Source organism: Physeter macrocephalus, chromosome 12 (assembly GCF_002837175.3).
Source record: "Physeter macrocephalus isolate SW-GA chromosome 12, ASM283717v5, whole genome shotgun sequence".
Taxonomy (NCBI): domain Eukaryota; kingdom Metazoa; phylum Chordata; class Mammalia; order Artiodactyla; family Physeteridae; genus Physeter; species Physeter macrocephalus.
This window is the reverse complement of record NC_041225.1, coordinates 76,492,659-76,514,024: the sequence shown is the minus strand read 5'-3', so window position 1 is coordinate 76,514,024 and position 21,366 is coordinate 76,492,659. Positions and strand designations below refer to the sequence as shown.

At 36.0% G+C, this 21,366-nt stretch overlaps 1 protein-coding gene across 6 annotated transcripts in view; it reads left to right on the top strand.

The window, feature by feature from the left end:
• Positions 1 to 21,366, top strand: part of USP34 (ubiquitin specific peptidase 34) — a 246,281-nt gene that overhangs the window by 221,332 nt on the left and 3,583 nt on the right. For 5 of the 6 annotated variants that reach the window (XM_024133566.3, XM_024133567.3, XM_028496944.2 and 2 more), the window contains 9 exons: positions 1,693 to 2,327; positions 4,268 to 4,425; positions 5,920 to 5,998; positions 7,582 to 7,708; positions 8,351 to 8,458; positions 9,758 to 9,862; positions 9,978 to 10,102; positions 11,101 to 11,224; positions 19,677 to 19,756. In XM_024133566.3, coding sequence (XP_023989334.1) covers positions 1,693 to 2,327; positions 4,268 to 4,425; positions 5,920 to 5,998; positions 7,582 to 7,708; positions 8,351 to 8,458; positions 9,758 to 9,862; positions 9,978 to 10,102; positions 11,101 to 11,224; positions 19,677 to 19,756 — 1,541 coding nt within the window. The remainder of the gene's footprint in view (positions 1 to 1,692; positions 2,328 to 4,267; positions 4,426 to 5,919; positions 5,999 to 7,581; positions 7,709 to 8,350; positions 8,459 to 9,757; positions 9,863 to 9,977; positions 10,103 to 11,100; positions 11,225 to 19,676; positions 19,757 to 21,366) is intronic. The other variant, XM_024133568.3, reaches the window with a different exon arrangement.

Here is a 21,366-nt window from a genome sequence, read left to right as displayed (position 1 = left end):
CTAGCAGAACGTACTTTTTACTTAAAAGCAAATAGTTTTTATAGAAATAAGTAGATGGTTAGGTATGTGATAAAGCAAAACAAAATGTTAATTGTAGAATTTATGTGGTAGGTCCATGGGTCATTATTTAGTAGAATGTTTTCAACCTTTAACAGTGTTCGAAATTTTTTCAAAAAAAAATGTTGGGGTAAAAGTATTTAACTTAAACTGAATAATTTTTTTAATAAAATTATTTTCTCAATTGCAGTTTTATACAAAATTGATCAAGATGACACCTACATGCCAAATTTTTATATTTGAAACACATACCAAATTGAGCCTAACTGAAAACAGGCTAATCAGAGCAATATATAGGTGATGAAATATGTAGAAATGGAGTATTATGCAAAAATAAAGTTTAATTTGACATCAATCCATAAAAGAGATTACAATTAATTTTAGAAACCCTAACTGTATTTGCTTTGGCAGTATGATGGAAGTTACCAAATTATAGGTAGAAGAGTGGGAGACAGAATTAGTAGGTGTATTGAAAAGGGTTATACTAAGGCATTAGATGCCTTGAGGAGGCTCTGTAGTGAATGTTGTTAGGACGATTAACTCATGAGTCTGACAATCAAGGTTTGAATTCCAGCTCTGCCACTTGCTGTGGAAAATGGGGTAGTCTTACTGTTTTAAGTCTGAGTAAAAGTGGAGATAATAAAACTCATACCAACTACATAAAGAATGTGTTAAATTTAAGCATTTGATAAATGTTAGCAGTTCTTGTTGTTGTTTGTATGTTACCATTATTGTCATCATCATCGTTTCTCGAGGTCAGGTCTGGGCTCCCCCTTTTTATCTGTGTGACCTTGGTCTTTGCTTCTCTAAGATTCAGATTTTCCAGTGTATCATCACCTACCTCCAGGATGATTGTGAGGGATTAAATGAGATAATATTTACAAAGTACCTAGCTTAGTGCCTTGCTAATAGTAACTCCTTTTACAGATGGGTTCAACTAATGAGTCATTATCCTCTCAGAATTATACCATAGGCTTAATAACATTTTCCAGGTATGTTGAAGGAAGGGATTCTTTCTTTGCATGCAAGGTTAGCCTAGAAGACTTTCAGAGATTTTCCAAAGTTAATGTTCTATAACTGGCATATATATATAATCTTTATAATACAAAAGGCTTTTAGATAGATCTCATTCTATCTTTATAATGTAAGTTTACCATTATCTACAAAATAATACTGAATTATTTTGTAATAATTGATAAAGAAGAGGAAAATTAAGACCCTAAATTAATGATTTGACATGTCAGACAGCGTTATGTAGGTCTTCTGGCTCCAAATGCTGTGTTCTTCCTGTTAAACCATATTATTCCCTGAGAAGAAATAAAATGATAAAACAAGTGGGAAAATTCTACATCTTGGGAAAGCTAAACAAAAAAGGTTTAAAACTTTCTGTTTATGAGATTGTTGTCACCACTTAAAAAATAGCAGTGACAGAATGGAAGGCGTCTGTTTTTGTCATTCCTTGGGATTTCTCTGGTACCAGTGGTAGAGCAGAAAGATTTTAAAAGAGATGTTCATGTCCCTTAATTTTTATTCATTTCAGTTTTTAAAGGGAAGAGTGACTTTGTGTTTAATGACTGCTCTTCAGTCTATTTTATATCTTGTAAGCATCTGACAGTTTTGTTTTACATTTTATAGCTGCAGCTTATCTTCTGGTGTCCCTTATACCAAGCAATTCATTCCGCCAGATGTTCCGGTCAACAAGGTCTTTGCACATCCCAACCCGTGACCTTCCACTCAGTCCAGACACAACAGTAGTCCTACATCAGGTCTACAACGTGCTCCTTGGTTTGCTCTCAAGAGCCAAACTTTATGTTGATGCTGCTGTTCATGGCACTACAAAGCTAGTGCCCTATTTTAGCTTTATGACTTACTGTTTAATTTCCAAAACTGAGAAGCTGATGTTTTCCACATATTTCATGGATTTGTGGAACCTTTTCCAGCCTAAACTTTCTGAGCCAGCAATAGCTACAAATCACAATAAACAGGCTTTGCTTTCATTTTGGTACAATGTGTGTGCTGACTGTCCAGAGAATATCCGCCTTATTGTTCAGAACCCAGTGGTAACCAAGAACATTGCCTTCAATTACATCCTTGCTGACCATGATGATCAGGATGTGGTGCTTTTTAACCGTGGGATGCTGCCTGCCTACTACGGCATTCTGAGGCTCTGCTGTGAACAGTCTCCTGCATTTACACGACAACTGGCTTCTCACCAGAACATTCAGTGGGCCTTTAAGAATCTTACACCACATGCCAGCCAATACCCTGGAGTGAGTAAAATGATAACTCTTGTATCTGTATCCTCAAATTGATGGGAAATACCTGTTTTTCCCGTTGTGGGATGTAGTGACAAAATATGGGAGTACAGTCTGACTTTAACTGTTCTTTCTTAAAGACTTAAGGTTTATTTGTTTTCTTGAATACATGTATAAAATGTTATAAAATTGATTGTGTGGATAATTTTTCTTAGGTTGATATTGAAATTTTATCTCTCATGGAACTTACCTGTGTTAATTTGTGGTTTTGTTAATGAGTCTTTCATATATACCTAATGAAAAAATTCAGCTTTGTGGTACAGTTTTAAGGAAGTGAGTATTTACTGTTTAGATATTATCAACATCTACATGCTATGCTAAGCTGTAAGCTAGACGATATTTTATCTTAGCTGTAGTATTCCCTAGGGTTTTTTTGTTTGTTCACACTACGTTCAAGTGAATGAAATGGCTAAGAGGTGGGCCTGTCAGAGTACAAATACATACCATCTAAATCTGATCCCTTTTTCTCTGCAGACTATAGGTTTTATTTTAAATTTTCCCCTCTGCATGTTAGGCTGTCATTCCTGGATATTTCTTTTCATTGTTGCATCTTACTCTTTGTTGTAAACTCAAGCTTACACCAAGAGGGTATACATCTGGGAAGGGGGTTGGAAGCAGAGTGCAGAACGCTTTTCCAAGCTGTTGTCAACCCAGAGGCTAAAAACTGCTTTTAAGAAAAATTTTTTGCTTATTTTAAGGGGAGTATAGGAGAAGGAACTTTTTCAAGACATTTTCAAGACATTCAGCATTTACTTAAGAGCTCAGTCAAATGACTACAATAAAAAGGGTATTTTAAGTATTGGCATCCTTGAATTGTGTGCTACACTTCTTTTTCCTGTTGAAGGAAGAAAGGACATTAACTGTCCTTTTGACATAATGTAGTGAATTGTTATTTCTCACCCAGAAAGAATAACCTTATTTCCTGTTAAGAAAGTTAGAATGCCTATAATAAAGGAAAGAAAGTGACTATGTTAAGTACCAAAAGAGGTTCAAAGCCAAGGTTATAAGAATACGGAAGGAGAATGAGTCTGCCCAACTTAGAAGGAGTTAGGACAGAATTTATTAAGATTCAGTGGATTTTTCTCTATCTCATTCACATAAATAATCTCCAATTTAGTTACTAAACATGACGTCTGTAAGTTAAATATACCTTTGATGAGTGCTGGGTGAGTTAGAATATTTATCCCCTAATGTTGTTAGGCATCAATGAAATGTAACATCTTTATTTTAGAACTTATCAGAGATTTTTCGTGAAAATTGTGCTTAAATCAATTTTTGCCATGAAAAATATGAAGGTTGGGGGTTTCAGGTCTTTGATAAGTATGTGTTAGAAGAACAGCCCTTTCCTAACATGCCCATGAGTAAATGAGTTTATAAAACCACAGCTAGTGATTTTACTAAAATATTAGTTCCCACATTTCATCCATCTTGAGCTGGATCATCTGTCAGTCTAGAAAGATCATTCCAAATGCTGGCACAAAGGATTTTCTCAAAAACAGTATTAATTCAGGTGTAATAGAGGAGTATAAAATCTTTGTGACAAAATAATAATTTCTCATTTACTATATAGAAAAGGGGGGCAAAGGATGGGCATACCATCTGTGGAACATACATTTGACATTATAAAACTAGTAATTTAAACAGTTTTAAGACTAAAGTTGAACAAGTTGAATTTAGTAGTAGTTTTTAATCTGGAAATTCTATTTTAAGATTATTTTCTTTTAGTGAATAATGTATTACATTTTAAAAATAGAATCCACTGCTAATTTTATAACTATTCTTGGATGGTACTGCAATCTAACTTAATTTGTGTAATTTTAAGAACTGGCTAATGAGCATAACACTTAGAAATGAGAAGCAGATAGATCATCATAATGCTTATTTGCCCTTTTCAGGCAGTAGAAGAACTATTTAACCTGATGCAGCTGTTCATAGCTCAGAGGCCAGATATGAGAGAAGAAGAATTGGAAGATATTAAACAGTTTAAGAAAACAACCATAAGTTGTTACTTACGTTGCTTAGACGGCCGCTCCTGCTGGACTACTTTAATAAGGTAAAAAGATATTTTCTGGTGTTTTTTGTTTGTTTTGTTTTTACAAGTGAAGGGATGGGGACCATCATCTTGACATTTAAAGAGGAATAATCTAAATTGTTTATAACTGAAAGTTTACCACTTTAAGGTTATTGGGAAAGCATTTAAACCTTTAGACACCTTGGAGGAATTTATATTTTGAGAGTTAATTAGCTACTTTTGAATAGTTTTTATTTTGATTAGGTTTTGGATTATCTATGTGTGTTTTATCAGAATCATAGAATTTTAGGGTTGGAAGGAACCTTAATGTACCATCTTCCACATAAAGCTTAAATCCTCCTCTCTGTGGCAACTCATTCTAACGTATGCTTGGACAGTTCAGGTCTAGAGGTCTCCAGAAATAGCTTACTCCATCTTTGGATAAGTTTCATTGTTAATATGTTTCTCATTTTAGTTAGCCCAGATCTATCTTTTTTAACTGTAGGAATTTGCCAAAATACCAAAATATGATCTTTACAGTTAATTGTTCAGAGCTACAGAAGTTATTGAATGACTATAAAGGAACTGCTACAAAATACACTTAATTTCCTTTAACTGTAGAAATTAATTCTAGGTTAATTTCTGTATATTAAATCTAAGACTTGGGGCTGATGTCTTTTATTAGGCCCACATTTTTTGGCAATACTTTCTTGAACACTTTAGTATCTTAAGCTAGTCAACCCAAGATAAGGTTATTTAAGATTATCTTCTTCAGAAAACTTTAAAATTTGATTGTTTATTAGTATACAAAATGAAATTAACTGCTTTTGCCAGGACTCTTTAAAGGAACTCTTAAAATTTTGGCATTAATTTTGAAACATTGTTTTCCCAAGGTTTACTGCTTAAAGCTTATTTTATTTTCAAAAGAAGATTTGGAGCTTTCCTGATTATTTTTTTAAAAAAATGAAAGAAAACATCTCATTAAAGTAGAAGGATTTCCAGTTGTACTATATAATAGCAGTTTCCAGTACCTAATAATGAAATAAAGTCGATTAACAAGAGTAATACAGCTAGTTTTGGTTGATTATTATGTAGATTATTTTCAAGGCCAACATATGTTTTGGGGTTTTTTTTCCCCTCCTGTTCTTCTCAGTAACTAGCTGATGAGTGCTTCAATAACACCAAGTGTATTTTATTGTTATCTGGAACTTAATGTAGAAGATAAACCCATTATAAAAAGAAACATTGTTTCTACTGAAACTTTAAAAATATTCCTGTCAGCACCTCTCTTCTACCATTGTGGATAATTAAGAGCTGACCAGTGTAATACTAGTAGACATAACTTTTCTCTAAGTTGCATTGAGGGTTTCTTATTTAATATTATCTTTTATTATATTACTAAGAACTAGATGTAGCTGTCTCTTTTTCGTAGGTAAGAAAGTAGAGAACCTAAATGACAATTTACTTCTATTTTTTTTTAATCACCTAAGTGTTCTGTTCAGATTCAGAGTTCTCAAACTGGACTCTGTTTTCTAGTGCCTTCAGAATACTATTAGAATCTGATGAAGACAGACTTCTTGTTGTATTTAATCGAGGGTTGATCCTGATGACTGAGGTAAATACTTTATTGCGTTTTACTATAGATTTATTTTAATTTAATGTTCTCACCCAAACTTCTTGTTTTGTGGATATTTAAAGTTTATTGTAAACTGTTTTACAGGTGTCTGGATTTTAAATATGCAGATCAGTAAATGCTAATTTACATTCCAAGAAGAATTGGGTCACAGTTTTTGGGTGCTGTTTTCTTTTTCCATAGTAATTACGTACTTTTCCCCTCAGTTTGTATTTAGAACACTTGAAATAAACTAGTTTTATTAAATTCATTTGTAAGACTAGAAATGGATGAAATCTGTAGGATTTAATTGAGGACACACATAATTTCTCAAGAGTGTGCTTATTTGACACAGTTCCTCGTCAGAGGAAGCTAGTGAGATTGTTACAGGTGGTTACAATCAGCTGTTAATTTTTCCCATGATTATTGAAAATCCACAACTGTGAGATGATTTTAAGTCCACAGAGGTGCATAGTACCCTTTAGTCTAATAATGGAGGTAAGATGAAAGTACATGCCAAGGGCACCATGAAAATTAAGAGGTAGGATAGTTCAGTTAATGGTATTATAGAATAGGAATACAGCATGTGAAACTGCACTTTGAAGAATTTGGACTTGCAGAGATAAGTGGGAAATCATTTAGATAAATGACTTAATCAGCACAAAGGCAAGAAGGTATTGGTTGTATTCGACAAATACCAAATATTTCTGTTTGGCTAAAACAAAAGTATGTGAAGAGGAGTAGTGAGAATTTCATTCTTTCATTCAACAGATGTTTGAATGTCTGCTCTGTGCCAGGCATTGTGCTAGGCACTGGGGATACAGCAGTGAACAAGACAGACATGGTTCCTGTCCTCACAGCTTACAGGTTAAATGCCATACAAGTACATTGTTCAGATTATGTACTGCCACAGATTCTAGGTTATGAATTTTCAGCTGTGAATTGCGAATAGTACATAGGCTATGGGGGACTGATTTGAGAGGATTAGAAAGAAGATGCATTGGTGTAAAATGAAATAGGAAAAAACTAAGGATTTCATTAAGCTAGTACCATTAAAGGAATCAAAAGATTTAACAAGCCAATATGATTAAAGGAATTCCTACCTTTTGGAGTTCTTCTACCTCTTTCAGACCTACTATTTTCAGTATGACTGACAGCTATTTCACCACTGTCTTTCATAGAAACCCTGGAAAGTTAGTTAAAGCAGTCACCTATTCTCCCCAGTCTTCCTGTTGTTGCTGCTGCTTTGTAATCTCTAAAGCTTGCAGTCTTAGAGATATGTGCTTAGAGCAAACAGTAACCAAAAAAAAAAAAAAAAAATCAGGTTAAATAAATTATTCCCTCAAAGTAAAATGTAAACACAAAATATCACACTGTGAAAGTGAGGACTATTTTGTATTTTAAAAGAGCTGAATGGGAGAATTTGACTTGTAGATATAGAAAGCAGATACATTTGCTTTGTGCAGATATGCACACAACATAGTCTTAGTCTGAAAACATCTGTCATAGAGGATGAGCAGTACCATTTTGTGGCTCAATAAAGTAAAAGTGAAATGAAATTTTTCATTTTTTTAAATCACTTGTAGTCTTTCAACACACTGCACATGATGTACCATGAAGCCACAGCTTGCCACGTGACTGGAGACTTAGTAGAACTTCTGTCAATATTCCTTTCAGTTTTGAAATCTACTCGCCCATATCTTCAGAGAAAAGGTTTGATTAATCCTACTTCTTATTTTTATTAGTTTAACAATTAAAGAGTGAAATAAGACTTTTAAACCACATGCTTCAGAGAATTTGTCTTCTCTAATTTATGTACAGAAAACGGGGCTGATGTTAGCTAACCATTAGGAAAATGTTTATCATGACCTCTTGGTGTAAAACTGGAATGTTTTTGTCTGTTTTCTTTATCTCTGCCTGAAAAATAGGCAAGCATGCTATAAGTGTCAAGATTTAGGAGATTGGAAAATACTTCTAAGCACAGTAACAACATGAGTATTTGTGAAGTTCCTCCGGCTGGAAACTTCCATGGCTTAGGTTAAATCATTTATTTTCAAGAGAAATAACTATAAAACAGACATCTCTTATGTCCCTATAAAGTAGTGTGAACTTTGAAATGCATATAAATTCCTAGAAAATGGGGCATATCATCACTTAAAATATGTGCTTTTAAGAAATACAGTAGGTTTAACAATAGTAGCCATCTAATGAAAATAATCACTTAGCTTTCACCAAAGATGTTTATGTAATTAATTTGGATTTCTTAGTGTAAGCATTCTGTAGTTTACAACAGAAAATAATTGTGAGGAAGTTTGATCTCAAATGGCATATTTACATATGCTTTTGTGTTTGCAGATGTGAAACAAGCATTAATCCAGTGGCAGGAGCGAATTGAATTTGCCCATAAACTGTTAACTCTTCTTAATTCCTATAGCCCTCCAGAACTTAGAAATGCCTGTGTAGGTAAGTTACTTGGAAAATATAGCTGTGTAAAAACCTAGTGGAAGAACATTTTTGTGGGATTGTGTGTGTATATGTAAGATGTAATGTTAGGTCTGTAGGGTTTGGAAGACATTTGTACTTCCTATGTGTGACTTACACTGGCCAGCAGATCCTAAGAAAATCGAGGTCTCTTTCTTAACATATCATTAATTAACTATGTCATTATAGGCAGGTCACTTTATATATGGGCTTGCTGACCTAAGGTTATCTCTAGATCTCTTACAGCTCTGAAATCTTCTGATCCTATTTAAACAAGGTAGAATCATGCAGATGTTTACAGATTAGAACTGACATTGTAAAGAGTGGGGGTGATTATTTGCCTGTGAGTTCTTTTGCCTGAAGATACTTCCTAGTAGCTGTTCTTAGACTCCTGAGTATTTTATATTTTTACTAATTACATATTTATAATGATAATTTGTGTCTGTTAAAGGACCCCCTTGTTTTAAATTCATATTGAATTTTTTACTGCCTTGGAAGCCATTTAAATAATCTTTAGAGACTATAGCTACTTATTTACAATTTCTCAAAATGACATGTATAACTGTCATGTAGAAGTAGTCAGTCTTGGCAGGTGTTGGCCTGATGTTCTGTAGAATTACAGGCCTACACTTCTCCATTAAGAGGGGAAGAGTGCAGGACTTCCGTGGCAGTCCAGTGGTTAAGACTCTGCACTTCCACTGCAGGGGGCACGGGTTCGACCCCTGGTCAGGGAACTGAGATCCCACAGGCTGTGCAGCGTGGCCAAAAAAAAAAAAAAAAAAGAGGGGAGGGGTGCATAGCAGTAACCTCTAATTGCCAGAAACTCTGCCAGTAGCCTATCATCATGAGCTTTACTCCTATGTAATTACAGGATGAGAATCAGTCCAGCTAGGATCATGAAACATAAAAAGTAGATTAAGGATTCTCAGATCCAAAGAATTTTGAACCTTAGATTTATAAGTTGCTTTGGTTGATTTTATAAAGATACATAATCAGTATGCATTAAATATTTCCCTCAGTGTACTTCTCCATGATGCTTCTCTTAATAGTTTTAAACTTTGGTTTCTAAATGATGCCCTATTGTTTAGTAACTCTGCTGATCCAGATTTGATTAAGCATCAGACAGAATTTCTCCCAGAATTAAGTGCTAAAACAGTTTTAGACTCTAAAACTTTTTAGCTGCCAGACTGCAGTCAGTCACCCCAATAGGATTTGTGAGTTTGAAAGTAGCAGGTAACATACGCCAATTTTTTAATACCCAAATTGTGTTTTTATTTTCAGATGTCCTCAAGGAACTTGTGCTTTTGAGTCCCCATGACTTTCTTCATACTCTGGTTCCATTTCTACAACACAACCATTGTACTTACCATCACAGTAATATACCAAGTATGTATTCATCTAGCACGGTACTGAACATGGTTGGCATTTAATCTTTCTGCACACTGAAACATGGAGATTTATTTTTTCCATTTATTCTTATTGTACACTTTTAATGTCTTAGTGTCTCTTGGACCTTATTTCCCTTGTCGAGAAAATACCAAGCTAATAGGAGGGAAAAGCAATATTCGGCCTCCGCGCCCTGAACTCAATATGTGCCTCTTGCCCACAATGGTGGAAACCAGTAAGGTATGTTGGGATGCCAGGAAAACCATGTTTTTCTAGTACACAGTAATTTGAAATTCCCCTCTGGCAGTTATGAGTATATTAGACTTAAATGATCATTTTGTGGATCCTAAGAAGATTAGACTCATTTGGACTTTTTCCTGCTCTGAAATGTTGGTTGAATATTTGCAAAATCAACAATAAGCACAAGTAGTAAGTTTTTTTCCCCCTTAAAAAATATCCTAACAGTCTCATTAGTATTTGTCACTAGGCTAAATTATAAATGGGTCATATATCTAAATCTGAAAGGTCAAGTTAGGTACTTACTATTGTTTATATTTCGCCATATAATCAATGACTTCTTTTACTGCCCTCTAATTATAATCCTTTGACCTAAGCCTAATTATCACTGATTGATAGATTTATCATCATTTGTAGCCTAGTTCTTGTTCTCTAATACTTAACTCTAAAATAATGCTAATTCTAAATTATAGAGAGAAGGTACATTGACACAGGATAATTTATCTCAGTTCCAACACTTTTCTAAACAATTTTTCCACTTTATCTTTCCTCACCCCACTTTATTCACATTCTCCCTTGCCCACTGTCTTTAGATCTTAACTACATTTAAGAAGTTCTTATAAAATATTTAAAATAATTAACACTGTAGTAACCATTACAGAAATTATTTGGACTCTATTTCAAAAATCAAATTTAATTCACTCTTCTTGATGATATGTCTATAGAGCTCAAGTGTCACATTTTAAAATCCTACAGTAATTTTACTCTATTAAAGTATATAGAAATAAGGGGTAATTTTAATTGAAGGCATTTGCACACTGAAAATAAACTTGTGACAATTAAGATCTTAATAACATTAACAGAAACTTGGAATTTAAAACTAGGTTCTTATAGAATTTAAATATTTAATCAGCTTTTTAGTTAAACTTATTACATTTGCACAAAATATGCTCTTTATTATACAATTTAAGTGCAACCATTTTATCATCTTTAACCTTCAGGGCAAAGATGACGTTTATGATCGTATGCTGCTAGACTACTTCTTTTCTTATCATCAATTCATCCATCTATTATGCCGAGTTGCAATCAACTGTGAAAAATTTACTGAAACATTAGTTAAGCTGAGTAAGTATAAAAGATGAGCAGTAAATTCCACTGAATTATTTTAAGCCCGTAGCCATTCAGGAAGGGGAGGAAAAAAATGAGCCAATCCTTTTTTTTCTTTTTTAAAGTGAATGTTTAAAAATATTAATTATTCTCGGGAACATTTTTATGTTTATTAAGAAAACACCAACTTACTGGTTTCCATTGAATAGTTCTTCCCAGAGTTTCAGCTGGCTTATAAAGGAGTGTGGAGTAGGGCTGATCACTTTCGTACATAGAAGCCCAAGTCCTCCTCCATCTGCCCAGCACAATGTAAAAACAAAAACCAAAAACTGCTCTGCTTAGGGAGGCAGGCTTAGAGATGGACTTCCCCAGCCCTGATCTGAGGGTAAGATGAGATCAGTAGTGCCAGCTGGCAACACCGGGAGCAAGCCGAGTGGACTTGCCAGGGTGAAGCAGAGGTGCATATATGAGTAAATTAGGAGGTAAGTCTCATAAAATAGAGGGGTGAGTGAGAAGGGAAACTTGAAAAGGAAGATACGAGAAATAGAAAAAACAATCAGTGAATTATGAAGGGGGGGAAACCTTGAATTATGTTTATGTAATATTGTCTCGCTGAGGATGTGCCTGAGAGCTCTTAGAGGACTGCTCCCTTTGGGTGACTTTTTCCAGCTGATAAGTCTTTAGAAGATAAGTAGCCTTCCAGATGTCCCTTATCTCAGGACCTCCAGAGTTCTCAGGCTCTGTGTGCCTTGTGAATCTGTTGTCTTTAGGGATGGCCCAGGATCCTCTCCAGTGTACTGTAGTTTTGTTTCAGAGCATGGGAAGTGAAATACTCATGGAACCACCACCCAGGTCAAGAAATACAACATTACCGTATCCTAGAAGTTCCCCCTTGTGCTCCTTCTCAGTCACAACCCCTTCCCTCCTGTGGAAAAGGTTTTGGTCCACTATAGATAGGGCGAAAGATGTGAACGTACCTTAGGTTTTGTTATCCAAGAAGAATGAAGTGGTAACAACTGTCAGGGATAATTCCTCTTCAGAAAAACCATCTTATTGGTAAGTGATTACAGTGTCTTCAGATTTGAAAGGGTGTTCCTTCCACCGGTTATCATTAGCTAGTTTTATATATATGTGGCTGAAGATTAGGGGGTGGGAGGGTGAGGATATGTTCAGATCGGCCATTTCATGATTATATAATTGGGTTGTGGCACTTGGTAAAAAGCTAAAACCTAGCAGTGGCAATGATCAAGTGTGGGGAAATATCCAGGAGATCTAGTAACACAGCGTTGCTCCTAGGTAAGAGGGAAGACTTATAAAGATGCTGACCTTAAGAAAAGTTCTTAGTAATTGTGTTCATATGATTTATACCAAAAGTTACGTGAGGAGCTATTTTATCTACTTGAACAGCTCTGACCAAATAATGAATGTTCTACCCTGTGTGGGACTGTCTTCCTCATCAACACAAATACCTAGTTTTGGGGAAATTAAACATGAGGAGGAGGGAAAGAAAGGAAACACACTTAGCCTCCATATTAGCTGAATCAACTTCCATAATATTTTATGCTCTCATCACTTACACTCAGGAAGCACAGTTGTGCTGGCTTGTGGTTTTTGGTTCTCTACGTCAGCAGTATTCTTTAGAACTTTCTACCAGGATGGAAATATTCTCCAGCTGCATCACCATCCACAGTATGATAGCCACTGGCCATATGTGAGTGTTGAGAGCTTGAAATGTGATTACGGAAGTGATTTATTTATTTATTTATTTATTTTCGGTACGCGGGCCTCTCACTGTTGTGGCCTCTCCCGTTGCGGAGCACAGGCTCTGGACGTGCAGGCTCAGCGGCCATGGCTCACGGGCCCAGCCGCTCCGTGGCACGCGGGATCCTCCCGGACCGGGGCACGAACCCACGCCCCCCGCATCGGCAGGCGGACCCCCAACCACTGCACCACCAGGGAAGCCCTGGACATTATTTTAGATATGAAGTAAAACAAAGACCTAAAAGCAGTGCTTATGCTTCTTACAAATGGAAAAATTATGTCCCAGTGTTTGAAAGTAACTCCCTCTTCTAGCTGAAATGACTGTTTCCAAGGAGAGGCCACTAGGAAAGCTTGAGAAAGCAAAGCCCACATTAATGACTGTGATGGGAAGCAGAGAGTTGATAGGGAGTTTTAATTTGTATAGTTCCTTCAAGAAATTATATTTGGCATCAAGAGAGGAAGGGGTAAGTTTAAACTGGTTATGTCCTTAATCATTTGAGTCTTAAGGCTAGGTGGTCCAAGGGCCAGAATATCGTGACTGTAGGTAAAACTGTCTCAAGACCTGTATTGGATTGCAAGTCATTCCAGATTTGATGAAAAGTCTTTATGGTAATTCTTACATGGGTAACTGAGTAGATTTTAAGATTTGTTAGGGGGATAAAAAGGAATTACACAATAATTGTAGATTAGAATTACAGGGGATAGAGTTGCAGGTCCTAAATAGTAAACAAAGGGAGCGTTGAAGTGCTCTTGAAGTGAGGACAGTCAGGCATAGGGTTAGGGGAGACAGAGAAAAAGTGGGAAGAGAATTCAGGGAATGTGAACAAAGCTGCTGACTGCCATGTGAAATACTAGTGTGTCTGAGACAGTATTTTGATATTTAAAAAGAGCAATTTTTAGCCAGAAAAATTCTGAAAAAGAAGAATAGTGCCAGATTACTGGCACTGTTGATTTCCAGAATACTTACTAAAGATAACAGTATTTTTAAAAAAAATTTTTTGGCATTTAATACATAGTTCACAATTCAAAGCAATATCAAAAAGGTATACATCACAGACATGCCCACCATCAATTTTATTCATTTTTTTGCATAAAAACAGCAAGTATTGGTTTATTTTCTCCCTTATGTAAATGTCCTCCATATTCTCAGAGGACCAACTGTTGATTGAAATTTCCACTACAGTCATTGTATTACCATTTTATATAAGGATATTCAGCATCGGGGGCTCCTGGAACCAGTCCCCCATGAATACCCAGGGAATGACTGTAAACTCTAATGATTAAAACCACACAATGTAGATATGGAAGCACATAAGTAGAACAGTGGAAAAACAGCCCCAAAACAAACATAAGGATACACAAGGATTTGATAGATAACAAAGATGACATATCAGAGTAGTGGAAAATGGGTAGTATTGAGATAATTGGCTAGCTGTCTGGGAAAGGAAAGGCAAGAGTAATATCTTCTTTGCTCTTTAGACCAAAATACATCCTAGGAGGATTAAATATTGTGAAAAATAAAATCCTAGAAATATTAAAGAAAAAACATAGGATCATATGGATACCACCTTGAGATTTGAAGGACTGTGTTAAGCAGGACACGAAACCCAGAAACAATAAAATAAATTGAAATTTTTGACTACATAGAAATTGAAAGTACTACATGTTGAAAATGCCATAAATTGAATTAAAATACATACAGCTAATGGGGAAAATATTTGCATTCTTAGCAGATAAATGGCTAGTAGTGCCAATGTACATAGAGTTTTTAGGATTCAGCAAGATGGTAAAGAACATTAAAAAAAGCAAAGGACATGAAGAAGGCAGTACATACACACACACACACACACACACACACACACACACACACAAACACAAAATAAATGTTTGGTAACCATATGAGAAGTTGCCAGTCCTTACTAATAAAGAAAGCAAGCAACAATTACTTCTCTTTTTTTTTTTCCCCCAACTATGAGATGAAGTTTAGATGATATGCATACTTACACAGTTTGGGGAAAGAGATCTTATAATGGGGTCAATTTGGAGAGGCAGTTTAGATTGTTCGTGCCCTTTGCCCCAGCAGTACCAGATCTAGGAATCCACCCTAAATGTACTCATAAAAGTGTACAATAACATACATAGGATGGTTATTTTCAATTGGTTTGTATTGGATAAAACTGGAAACAACCGAAATGTCTATCAATAGAAGCCTAATTAAGTAAAACATAGTTCATTTGTATTATATAGTCTTTAAAATAAAAAGATAGGAATTGACCTTGTTTCACATGAAAAAAGCAAATTGGAAAACATACAGAATATGACCACATTCTTATAAACAAGGGGAAAAAGGGAAAAAAATCAGTACATTTTTTTAAAAAATGGAGGATTATAATCTTAACTGTATAAGGACAAAATTATGGGATGCTTTTATTTTCTAGGTTAAATATCTAGAAGATTTAAATTATTTGTAATGTTCATGCATTGGTTTTATATTTGAGGGGAAAAATTTTTTTTCAAAACATAGAAAATTGGGGGCTTCCCTGGTGGCGCAGTGGTTGCGCGTCCACCTGCCGATGCAGGGGAACCGGGTTCGCGCCCCGGTCTGGGGGGATCCCACATGCCGCGGAGCGGCTGGGCCCGTGAGCCGTGGCCAGTGAGCCTTGAGCCATGGCCAGTGAGCCTGCGCGTCCGGAGCCTGTGCTCCGCAACGGGAGAGGCCACAGCAGAGGGAGGCCCGCATACCACAAAAAAAAAAAAAAAAAAAAAACACATAGAAAATTGGTACTGCAAACCCTAATCGTACCAAATTTTTTAGGTAGCATAGTTCACGTTCAGATTAACAAGATGTTCAAGTAAAATTAAACTAAATAACAAATCCCTAGATTTCATCATTTAATTTTCATTTTTAGGGACAAAACAAGAATATCACCTTTATTATTTGACTTTAGTTTTCCTTTTTTTTGTTTTTTTAAATTTTTTGACATTAGTTTTTGAAAGTTTTCTTAATGCATTAGTAAGTGAAAGATTTTTTTAAAGATTTTTTGCAAGTAACATGATGTACCTAGAAAATCCATAATCTTCAAAATCTCTATAATTAAAAAAATATAGTTGATAGAAGTAAACAGATTAAAAATTCATATTATAAAAAAGCACAGCTCTTGTTCCTGTTTCAGCTTTTTGTGATATCAAGGTGGTACTGATTGGAGAAACAACTGGTTAGCTGTTTCCCAAAAGGCTTCTTAGGATGAATATACTTCAAACAAGTGCCAATCATTCAGTACAGATAGGAACCCAGCTTTTACCCATCCACCAAGGGCAAATCCATTTATCCTAGGTTATACACGGTAATTACATTTAATAGACATACATATAATTTAGGGGTTGGTTACCAGTTTGTTAATTTACAAAGAAGAACTGGCACAGGGATCTGAATGTTACATGGTAGGGCCAGCAGGTTTTTTTCCAGTAACCTACATGGGAAGCTGAATAAACAATAATAGGTTGCTTAGTGGGTATGAAGTCAGAAATAGGGGAATTAGAAGAATCAGATGTGACATTCTAAGGCCGAAGCTCTCACTTCCCATGGCTAATGCTTGGATGGGATAAATAACTCCTATAGAAAGCTGGACAAAGAATCATAATTCAGATAGGAGAAACCCTAACTAGTAAATATACATACGAAATATTTCATCCTCACGGCAATCATCTGAATTACCATTTTACCTACAAAAACAGTTTTTAAAAGATTTTTCTTTTAAAAATACACCCAGCAGCTTCTACAGTATAAGGTGCTTCTGTTGAGGAAACGATATGTTTGGAACAGCTTTTCATTATTGCTTATTAGTTCCTTCATGGGTGGGAACAGGGTGGGGTAAGGACCCTATTGTTAAGGATGCCTGAAGTCACAGGATGAAGAAAGATAAGTGATATAGGAGCCAGGATGTTTTAGGCCTCCCCATCCTGTTTACTGAGGTAAGGCTTGGAATTGTGCCTGCGAATGCTGGTGATTGCATCTCCCTGTGCTTTGCACCCAGTAAGTGAGACACCCCAGAAGGTATTGGAGGAGTGTGTGGAATAGGATGGCATTGGCCTCTACCTTAAGTCAACAGAGCCAACATACTCTTATCCTCAGTGCTTTGTGAAAATGCTGGAAAGAAACTGAAACTTCTACTCTGAAGGGATGGATGGCCTTCCTTCTAAAGGAGGTGCAGCTCAGATAGGGAATAGGTAGGACTGTGAAAGAGGTATCTTTAGCTCACCGTGGGTGGCACAGAGTTTTCCAGAGTGTAGTGTACAAGATGGCCCAGGGAAAATAATTTTCATGTTAATAAATGTGAATAGATCTTACTTATTACAAAAATAAATAACTCGTACACCAAATGCATGATTTTCCTGGATGTTATATTGCCGAAGACAAGGCTAATGTAGTATTAGCCTCTCTGAGTCAGTCTAAAGGTATCAAGTAAACAGTACAGGTGATGGACAGATATGAAAAGAGTCATGAAAATGATACATGAAATGACTAAAGTTTGGGGAAACACTGATTACTGAAAAGATTATGGGCTTTAGAATCAGATAAATCTGGGTTAGATACAACTGTATCACTCACTGGCTTTTGGGATGAAACAGCAGATTATGTGATCTCTCTGAGCCTAATTTCCTCATCCAAAAAAGCGGGCTAAATGAGGAAAACATAATGCCTTCCAAATTTGATGAGAAAATTAAATGTGATTATCTGATGTACCTAGCACAATAGATGTTAATATGTTTATTTTGTTCTTCACTTACAAAGATATTTGAATCAGAGTATTACCTGAAAACAATCTGAGATCATAGAAGGCCTCCGTGTTTTTTTGTTTGTTGTGGTAGTGCTAGCTTTTTAGTAGTTGTGGAAAATAGGAATAAAGATTGTTTTACTTTGAGGATAATGTCGGGCTTGGTGGTGGGTAAAGTCTAGAGGATCTTAAATTGTAGTATGAAGCCTGCTTTCACATGAGATGGTTTATGTCAGGGCAGCCCCTAGTTCAGGGGTTGGCAGACTATTTTTGCAGTGGGCCATATTGCCAACCCCTGCTCTACTTTTATGGGTAATTATGCAGAGACATGGGAACATAGGAACTTTCTTCCTTGTAGCCAACAGTGTTGATGACATGCCCTTGTTTGCTTATGTGTATTGTGATGTTATGATGGGTAAATGCCTCCAATCCAAACCAGATTAGGGTATTAGTTTCCTTGGGTCTTTACAAAGGAATTAATCTTGACAGGAAAATAAAGAAAAATAGGCTTTCCTGAAAAAGAGTCTAGGTATCCTTCGATGACAAAATTGGATGACTGATCTGAGTTCCCTAAGATTTTCCCAAACCCATGGTCTAATATAGAGGCAAACAATAGCCTGCATGCTGCCTGTTTTTGTACAACCAATGAGCTACCTGCAAGTTAAGAAGAGTTTTTATAATTTTAAATGTTTTTTAAAAAAACTACATTCTGAGTATTTTGTGATATACATGAAAATTACATGATTCAACTTTCAGTTTTCTTAAAGAATGTTTTATTGAAAGACAGCCACACCCATTCATTTGGTGTTGTCTGTGGAGTAATTGCAACAGACTTAAACAGCCAGCAAAGTCTAAAATACAGGTACCTGCCAATTTTCAAAAGTTTGCTTTATGCCACTGCACTTTATGACATACCTACATTAGTACCTCTTTTTGCTGACCAAAAGAAATCCAAAGAGGATTTTTGCTTTAATGGAAAAAGGTAATTGCTTTTTCACTTTATGCTGTTTTAGCTTATGAAAGGTTTCATAATCGGGGGAAACCTGTAATTACTATTTGGTCATTTACCAAAAAGGTTTGCCAACTTCAGGTGTTACTCATAATTTTTTTCTTAACTGGAAGAGGATAACTTGTATTATGTTTCTCCTCCATGATTATACTTTCCCTGGGGGGGGTGGGAGTGTTGGAGGATGGAAGATTTACTTACAGCTGACTGTGGCATTACAACTTCTGTGCTTTGAGAGAGCTAGAAGGGCAGAGGGTAGGGGAACAAATTTCTTAAGGATATACTTGACATCTGGAATAGTCAAGAAGAGGAAAGATTGAAACCTTAGACATTCCAAATAGAATGCTGACATATAACAGCTAAGTATGATCCACCCGAAAGATCCTGGGGACAAGGCTAGAAGCTGTTAGACTTAGAGCAGAATTTACCTAAATCTACTATAAAGGTAATTCGCTTTATCTTTGGAGAAATGAGATAAAAGAGGAAAGAATGGTACATTTTCTAATTCTTCACATCCTCTGTTTGAACGTGCACCCCACCCCTCCACTGTAGTCTAGGTATTCCATGTATTATGATCTAAATATGCAGAGTGGTACCTTAATCCAAGAAAACTTTGGAGCCACTTGCAGTAACTTTTATTACATTGTCCCAGATAAAGTTCTAATTCTCAAAAAGCAGAATTGGTTTAAGTTCTTCTGGGAATGAGGTATGGGATATAAATAAAGTCAAATTGTACTGCACTCTAAAATATTTCACTGGTTAAAACATTGAGATGAATTCTTCCCCTTTAAGTATTTTATGTATTTCTAAAACATAGAAAATATGCAGTTATGACTGGAAATAGCTGTAATATTGTACCTGCAGAGTTTAATATCTCGGTAGTGTAATTTATAATTATAACCTATTCTGATTTCTTTTCAAATATTAGGTGTCCTAGTTGCCTATGAAGGCTTGCCACTTCATCTTGCACTGTTCCCCAAACTTTGGACTGAGCTATGCCAGACTCAGGTAAAGAAAATGAGTTTTAGATGACCTGGTCTTTCATCTCATCCGACCACATGGTCGATAATTTTAGGAACACTGGGTTGAAAACTGGCTGGAAATAGGGGATGTTTTCGAATCTCGGTAGGTAAAATACTATTAATGGAAATAACTATTAAGCAATTGGCATCGAGGTTGCCCTTTGAAGTTTTTTATATCTGTAATATTTGTATCACAAAGGGTATTTCAGACAAGCTGTTTATAGTAAAGTTTCTCATTTAAAGGCCAATATAAACAGTTGTGGTAAAAGTCTGAAACAGGGAGATATTAGGGCAAGAAGGCATAAGCCACTTCTTGTGCTCCCTCGCCTCCCCCATCTATTTCTTCTCCCATCCACCATTCCAAAAGCTCTAGCAGAAACCATTTCAGCATTCTGTCCTTTACCTTTCACTTATCTGTTACCTCAGAGCAGTTTTTTAAGTCTGATGCACTTATTTTCTTATCAGCAATCTCATTGAGAACAGAAAACACTGTACCCTTCCTACCTTAAGTCCAAGAGCCAACCCCTTAAAATAAAGTGGGCACCTAAATAATGCTTGTTAAATTGTGGAGGGAGAATGGTGGGGAGAGGGGAAGAAATCAGATTGATCCTAAGGTTTGGCTCATTCCTTGGATCAGGCATAAGGAATCCCCACTCTCTTCAGGCCGTGAAAAAAACTATTGGGTTTCTTGCCTGAATGCATCTGCCCATTCCTGGAAGATGAGTTGATTAATTCCTTTGGCATAAACCTTTACCCACATTTAGCATCTGGAATACTTTTGAGTCTGGTCCAGTCTCCTGCCCAGGCAGTTGTGCTCTGGATATTCTCCTAATGGATGTGTGTCACATGATACTGTAGTAGTTGCTTCTCTGCCTCCTTGTCCCAAACCATGAATTCCTCTGAGTCATCTCTATTCCTAAAGAAATTTCATTTTGTTTTCTATACTAGGAATCTTTGATAGGCTAGTATACTTTAATCATATGGTTTAGTATGTAGTAAACATTCAGAAAACAACTTGCTGGTTGACTTTTGAGCTGAGTGGTTTATTCAGTAATTTGCAACAAATCTCTTGCTTTACCCCCCACCCCGCCTTGGCCACTTGCTGTTCTCTTTTCATTCTTCTTGATTTAGGTAGTTGCTTTTCTTGGTTTCTGTACTCTGCCACTGCCTGTTGCTTCCCTATTGCTTTATCTGGTTCTGCACTGTACTACTCTCTTGACTTTTTTCCCCACAGAATTCATCATCCCCAAAACTTCCCTTAAAGTCAAACCATCTAAGGCTCCCAATGTCCCTACCAGCCCTATAGAAGCATCTGTGCTGTGCAAGAAATATAGGCAGCAGGCAGAGACTGTGACCAGTAGAATAAGGCAGGTTTTCCTGACACCATGGATCTGAAGACCTGGGTGCTGGTCCTACTTGACTCCTGATTTCTTGGGTGACCTTGAGCAGTTTACTTACCACAGTGCTTACTCTAATAAAATATATAAGTATATAGATGTACACATTATCTAAACTTTGTCCTATTTTTTAAAAATAGTCCATTTTTCTTCCATATAAATGATTATTAAAACACATATAAATAATCTAGGGAATATA